Source organism: Neodiprion virginianus, chromosome 1 (assembly GCF_021901495.1).
Source record: "Neodiprion virginianus isolate iyNeoVirg1 chromosome 1, iyNeoVirg1.1, whole genome shotgun sequence".
Lineage (NCBI taxonomy): Eukaryota > Metazoa > Arthropoda > Insecta > Hymenoptera > Diprionidae > Neodiprion > Neodiprion virginianus.
In genome coordinates this window covers 34,794,556-34,800,874 of record NC_060877.1, presented here as the reverse complement: position 1 = coordinate 34,800,874, position 6,319 = coordinate 34,794,556, and the positions used below count along the sequence as shown (strand labels likewise).

General features: G+C 31.8%; 1 protein-coding gene and 1 long non-coding RNA gene across 2 annotated transcripts; one reads left to right on the top strand and one right to left on the bottom strand.

Annotated features, from left to right (window-relative positions):
* Positions 1–31: 31 nt before the first annotated feature.
* On the bottom strand, positions 32–3,765 carry LOC124307868 (cleft lip and palate transmembrane protein 1-like protein). The gene is made up of 8 exons (XM_046770026.1): positions 3,512–3,765; positions 2,890–3,004; positions 2,331–2,548; positions 1,957–2,242; positions 1,697–1,885; positions 1,339–1,547; positions 926–1,177; positions 32–777 (listed from the first exon to the last, which is right to left on the bottom strand). The coding sequence occupies exons 1-8, from the start codon at positions 3,763–3,765 to the stop codon at positions 684–686; spliced, it is 1,617 nt and encodes a 538-aa protein (XP_046625982.1). The 3' UTR covers positions 32–683.
* A 672-nt stretch (positions 3,766–4,437) lies between these two features.
* LOC124307930 (uncharacterized) lies at positions 4,438–4,750 on the top strand. Its single transcript, XR_006908890.1, has 2 exons — positions 4,438–4,557; positions 4,658–4,750. It is a non-coding gene; the product is annotated as an uncharacterized LOC124307930 (long non-coding RNA).
* Positions 4,751–6,319: the final 1,569 nt, after the last annotated feature.

The window sequence follows — 6,319 nt, the reverse complement described above, 5'->3', positions numbered from 1 at the left end:
CTACCGTAACAAGTATTTGAGCATCTAAAAATCGTTGTGGAACAATTTATTCAACTGACAACTAACGTTGGTTACAAATCAGTTATTTCTAATACGGCAGTAAGGCCATAAAGTAATGTCATATGATGGGCCTGAATTTAACTACCACACTAACTTGTACATTCTTAATTATTTTCAGCTAAGTTAAAACTGTGATAAACTTCCAGACTTCCTATGTAAAGTCTTGAAACTATGAGACGGTGATAATTTTTTATCTCACCGTCACTAGGTCTCTAAATAACTATCGGCGTTGCAAATTGATAGCTAGCATTATATCTATGTAATGGGAACCTTAAGGAATTTCTTATTTTAGATGTTTAAAAATCACTTCACCACAACCTTAACGTACATATTAATATCAAAGCCTTCTTTACTTTTAGTCACCACTTGTCAAGTTTTAGAATAAATATATATCTATGTATTTCCTTAACAAAATCGATATGTTACCAACAAATGTAAATGAGAACTATTTCATAATATAATATTACTGATTCGAACAATCGCGGAATGTCAAGTGTGCACTAGAGTTTATCTTAGTATCACATTGTGGTAATATAATTTTTCATATTGTTAGTAAAATGAATTGAAAGAAATATAATAAATAAACAATTAATAATATCTTTAATTAACGATCAACATTTGTACTAATTTTTCTTCTTGTCATACATTGCATGCTCCATTGGTGTTTCATCAATTGAAACTGCGTCATCTCTACGAGATTTGTCAACCGGATAAAGCCTACAAAATTTTAACAATATTATTTTCTTTTTCTGTAGTGCACAACTATATGACATGAAAACTCATTGAGGATTATTATATTAAATTTATTGAAAAAATTAATATAAGGGAGCCAAAGCTACAAAACCAATCTTGGTATGGAACTTACCATCTCTGGTAGAGGTAGACTAAGAATACAGCATCGTCACGGAAACACGCGACTCTGTGCGCAGTCGGCATTGTTATGATAAATGCAAAAATATCATCAATAAAAGTGTTAAATGCTTTATACATAAATGCCCTCCATGGTAAATGAGCAACTGACTTGAGCTTGTAATTCACAAATAATTGTGGAAGCATAAAGAGGAAGCCAAAGGCATACACGCCGTTCACCAAGGAATTTATGCTCCACGAGTACCAGCTGGAATCAATTATCATCGTATTAGGATGAAAGAAAAAAAAAAAAACTTCGAAAGAACGTTGACGAGTATTTAACGAGCAGTAAATCTCATTAGTAACTATTTGAGACGTGTCTCGTTGAATATGTTATGGATCGATCAAATCTTTCAAATTATATCTTACCTTTTGTGAGGTTGGTACAGTAACGAATACACTGCTCCACCAGTTACTAAAGGATATAAAAGATAGGACAAATACTTCATACTTTCAGCATCAAATTTACGTGTTCTTTCTTCAGCAGAACTGGATTCAATCTTTTCGAATTTAATTCGTGGTAACCAGCCTTGGCCAGTAACAAATTCGGCCCTCAATATTTTTTTGGATTTCCAGAACTGTAAATATAGTGCACCGCAACAATTAGCATACCACCGTATTTTTAAATTTCAGAATCTAAAAACTTTTTTAAGGAAACTTTCTTCATCCCCAAAAATGTATAATATATACATATTGTTACTCAAATTTATTAAAGAAACGCATTTACCTCAATGATTGTACCGATACCAGCGGGAATAAGAACAAGCATAGACGATTGTTCGTCAAGAAGGTACAGGAATATGACCGCTTGACTAAAAGCTCGCCAAACTACAGTTCGCACACTCAACCCTGCTAAATTATTTTTGCCACGCCAGAAACTAACGTCATTTTTAAATGCAAGAAAGTCGAATAAAAGCTGAAAAAACGGAATACATCAATTTCAGCGAGACAAACTAACAACCGATATAATCAAATAAATGAACTTACATGTACTGCAGCAATAAAAATTGTTCCACCTAGAAGGTACACATTAGTATCAGCAAAAATGCCCTTAACTTCGTCAACGTCTTTGTCCGAAAAACCCAGACCTTTCAGTCCCTGCATAGCAGCCTCTACATGCAATATTAATCTCAATTTCCCAATTGAAATAGGTGTGTAAAATACAGTAACATTCATGGTATCATTTTGTGGTGATATTTTCACCAAATCTCTATGCCGAGTTTGGAGAAAATCGTAGTTCACGATTGGCAAGTACATTCCATCTCGTGTTATGCTGTAAAAAGTTGTACAATATAACTTTTATTTTAGTGATGTATGAAGGGAGGCTAACCGGCATAATTTGTAATGATAACACGTCACACCTTATGTCCCTTGCAAGTTCTAATGGTAAGTTGTGTGCAGGCAATTTTATATTGTCTGTTATCATTGTGAAAGTAACTTGGCTTTTTAAATGCGAAACAGGTTTCATTAAGCGCTCTGTATTTTTCTTAGATTTTTCATCGCCCAATAAATTGAAAGCTGCAATTTCAGGTACTACATACTGAGTCATTTTTATCCTAGTATAAACTGTTGTTGGATCCTGAAATATAAGAGAACCGATGAAATAAGATATGATGTTTCTAGCGATTATTTATATGAATAATAAGGCGACTCAAATCGCAACCGATTTATATCAAATACAGGAATAACACAATGCAGCTGTACATTAAAGATTTTATGAAAGTAATAGCTTTTCATAAGGTATAAAAAAATCTGGTCTTAAAATTTGCCGCCTTGTTTTGATCAACGTTAGAGCACTTGACTTCTAATTCAGACAGCTAGTTTTCACTTAATAAGTATTCTCAATTTTACTCTGCAACATTTTCATATTCGGTTTGTACACCTCAACATCAGGTATGATTCAAGCTATAATTTACTTGCCTTGATAACTTCGTTGTATGTGCCACCATGTTTTACAGTATGTGGTGTTATAAGTAGATGTAGAAATAGCGTTCCATTTTCTCGAGTTTTGCGGGGTATTGGCAATGTTACTTGCCTGCAATATTTTACATGTTAATATCGATTTAAACTGCTTTTTTTTATATTATTGTAATATACGCAATATCTCATCAAACAAATTCTTACCCTCAAACATACAACTTGGACAAAAGTGAATTCAAATTATCCAATTGACATGATAAGAGTAAGGACAAGACAATTACAAAACTTGTAGTGAATAGATAAAATTGAAGCTATCCTGAATAACAATGTTAAATTGTAAAAATAGCCGTCTTATCATACATACTAATTAAAATATTACACACGTAAAAATGGGTTAAGCATGAAAAATTCATGCTATGTGATAAACTCATTACGAAATGATCATAGTACAATATGTATGCCATTGAAATACCCGAATGTCGTACATACTGACTATCGCAAGTTTTGACCATTTAATTATGCAGAACTAATGTTTTACTCGGTAATAAATCTGATCGATTAGAATAAAAGGATAATCAAAATGTTACTCTCCAAAGTTTGAGCCAGCCTATTCTATACTCACATATCATGTGCATACGAGTAATCAAATATCCCTTCAGAATATACATGAATAAGTTCTTTTTGGAGAGGACGGCTCATCGTCGAGACATACATATGAAGCCCCAGCTTTGGCTTGGTATGCAAAAGTGAGGTGAGACAGGTTTCACCCTTGACGCATGGAGGCGGTACAAATAACAACGAAAGTGTGTAAATAGAGTAAGCTATATACCCTAAGAAGACTCCAGAGAGCAGTAAGCTTAAAGATGGTGATTTCATTTTCTGAAAAACAATTTATATTAATACCACTGGAAGTAAACTTCAGAACATAAGATGGAGCGAAGGCTTGACTTTGGAAATAGAAATTGATCAATTTTACCCAGATATTACTGCATCGATTGTTTTATTTTGAACTGGCATCTCGAGAATCTTAATCTTGGGCTCATCGGTTAAACAAGACCTGTTTTTTTTTTAAATACCGATGTTGGTCCTAGTTTCAAAATATTGCACAAAATCAGGCACGTCGACTTTCGTCTACGGTTTTGAAAAACGCGCCAGGTGAACCCGATTTTACAGTAACAATACAGAAAAAATAGAGATCAGAAAAAGATAATTGCTTCGTTTATTAATTTTTAACTCATTGAAAATTAGCATTTTCAGACTTTTCACCTACCGTTCTGTTTACAAACTTAACCTGAAAATTTCATTCCTACTTAATAACAATCTTTTGGTGCACAACGGCTACTCACCTAGTTGTATTTAAATGACGTAACTTAACAATGACCTGCAATAGATTTTGTTCATGTATATTGCGTGCTGGATCCTATTTCATCGTTATTCCTTACAAACCGATGTCAACATAAGAATCCTGCTGACAGCTGTGCCATGTTGGCACGACATGCGACCGTCCGTCCGACGAGTTTCAATTCTGTTCTTTTTGTAAATAATTTTATCAGTACTACGGTCTGTTGCGATTGTTAAAAATTTGCATTTTTTCTTATTTTATACCTGTTAAATCAAAACTCCCGTACGGATTGTCAACTTAATAAACTTCAGAAATAGCAACTAATTGTAAGTTTTTAAATGTAATGTATAACATTCATGTAATAAGGTTTTTGACATTTACAACATGGTAATTTATTTTACACTATGTCTTTTTTTATTTCAACAGTGCGACAGGTCAACATTAACAAAAGAAATGAAGAAACAATCAAGTCTTGATATCACACACACGATTTTATGATTAGAGGATTTTCTATATTTAGCTGAAGGCAAAAAGTATTTGGCGAGTATAGTGAAACCCATACATTTAATACCCAAAAATTATTATCTATGCACACGTTATTCAACATATACATATATACTAGTTAGTTGGAAAAAGAAATTTGTGGTTTTATAATCAATATATTTATAAACATAACCAGAACTTATAATCAACAACGTAATATATAGTTGGTACATACACTGCAGGTAGTACGAATATATCTAAATAGGAAAACTCTCTACATAACTGTATGTATAATATACACCTAAATATGACAGTGGAATAACGACTACTTTATGAATAAAAATTCTTTAATGTAATAAATTTCTAAAGCAAAACAACACGTTGTTCAATTAAAACTTATTGAACTCCTTAAAACTGTATAAATTAATCATATATTTCATTTTATTATACTACGTATAAATCGCTGATAGTTTTTATTCGTATAGGAATGGAGTAAAAGTTATGAAAACAAATAATTTTTTCCGCTATTTTTTTTTTAAATTGCATATAAAGGTAAATAGTTAATATGTAGACTATATCAGTGTTGGGTATGAAATAACAAAAACTTAACATGCTTAAGGGTAACATGATTTGACTTAGGATGAATTAGTGTGATAACTTTTCTGTACGTGTGTTTCAGTAATCTTATGTTTCGCATCATCTTCAACATAAAAATAAAACTGAAATATTGACACGTTTCATAGCCGAAGAATATTGAAATTACAGAGCATAGTTTCAGATTATTTCAACGTAATTTCCTTTTTTAGTACTTTTAAGAGGACTACAACAAAATCGATTAAATTGAACATGTTACAGCTACTTGTAGAGGTATAAGTATTACATCACTGCATAGGCAAGTGAAATGACCTTTCTATTTTTATAATTACCAAACTAAATCTCAGTTATTGTTTTAGTTGATTAGCTGGCCATTGAATTATCATTCAAAACGTTGCAGTTACCGTAAACTAACACATTTAATTTTATAAAAGTTCGAGCACCTAATAATATTAATTCCAAGAGTGCTACTGCAGATAGAATTTTTATACGAATTCAGCATTGTTTTCGCGGCACGATCATTGATCAAACAGCCCGGTAGAATATTAAAAAATGATTCTGATGGTAATATTTCGTTAAATATTTTATAGAGATAAGTTACACTGACCCTGGGCGATTTTTATATGTACAATTTTATACGTGTAGGCACTTGTAACTTGAACTATTTTATCAGAGTAAATCTTATGTTTTGTAACAGAAAAGCACAATTCCATGGCTATTCAATGTTATATGATAAAATGCCTGCGGAATTCTTTAAGGTACTCTAAATCTGTAAACGTATCCATATTGTTGCTAACACGCAACACTGTTTGGACATCATTAAAATGCACTGTCTAGTTGTACAATACTTACATATAATATACAATGTAAGCCTCAAAATATAACACAAGTGTCGTATATAAGATATGTATGTGTATATATATATATATATATAAAGTACACATACATATATGTGTGTATACATATATAAATATTTTTCTTAAATAATATAATAGTCTTATATAACTTGAT

Excerpts from the sequence above, each read along its gene's own strand:
- LOC124307868 (XM_046770026.1), bottom strand. The coding sequence starts at position 3,765 with ATGAAATCACCATCTTTAAGCTTACTGCTCTCTGGAGTCTTCTTAGGG. Across the intron at positions 1,886-1,956 it reads TTTTTATTGCTGCAGTACAT|CTTTTATTCGACTTTCTTGC; the intron begins GTAAGTTCATTT and ends CCGTTTTTTCAG. Across the intron at positions 1,178-1,338 it reads CTGTACCAACCTCACAAAAG|CTGGTACTCGTGGAGCATAA; the intron begins GTAAGATATAAT and ends AATTGATTCCAG.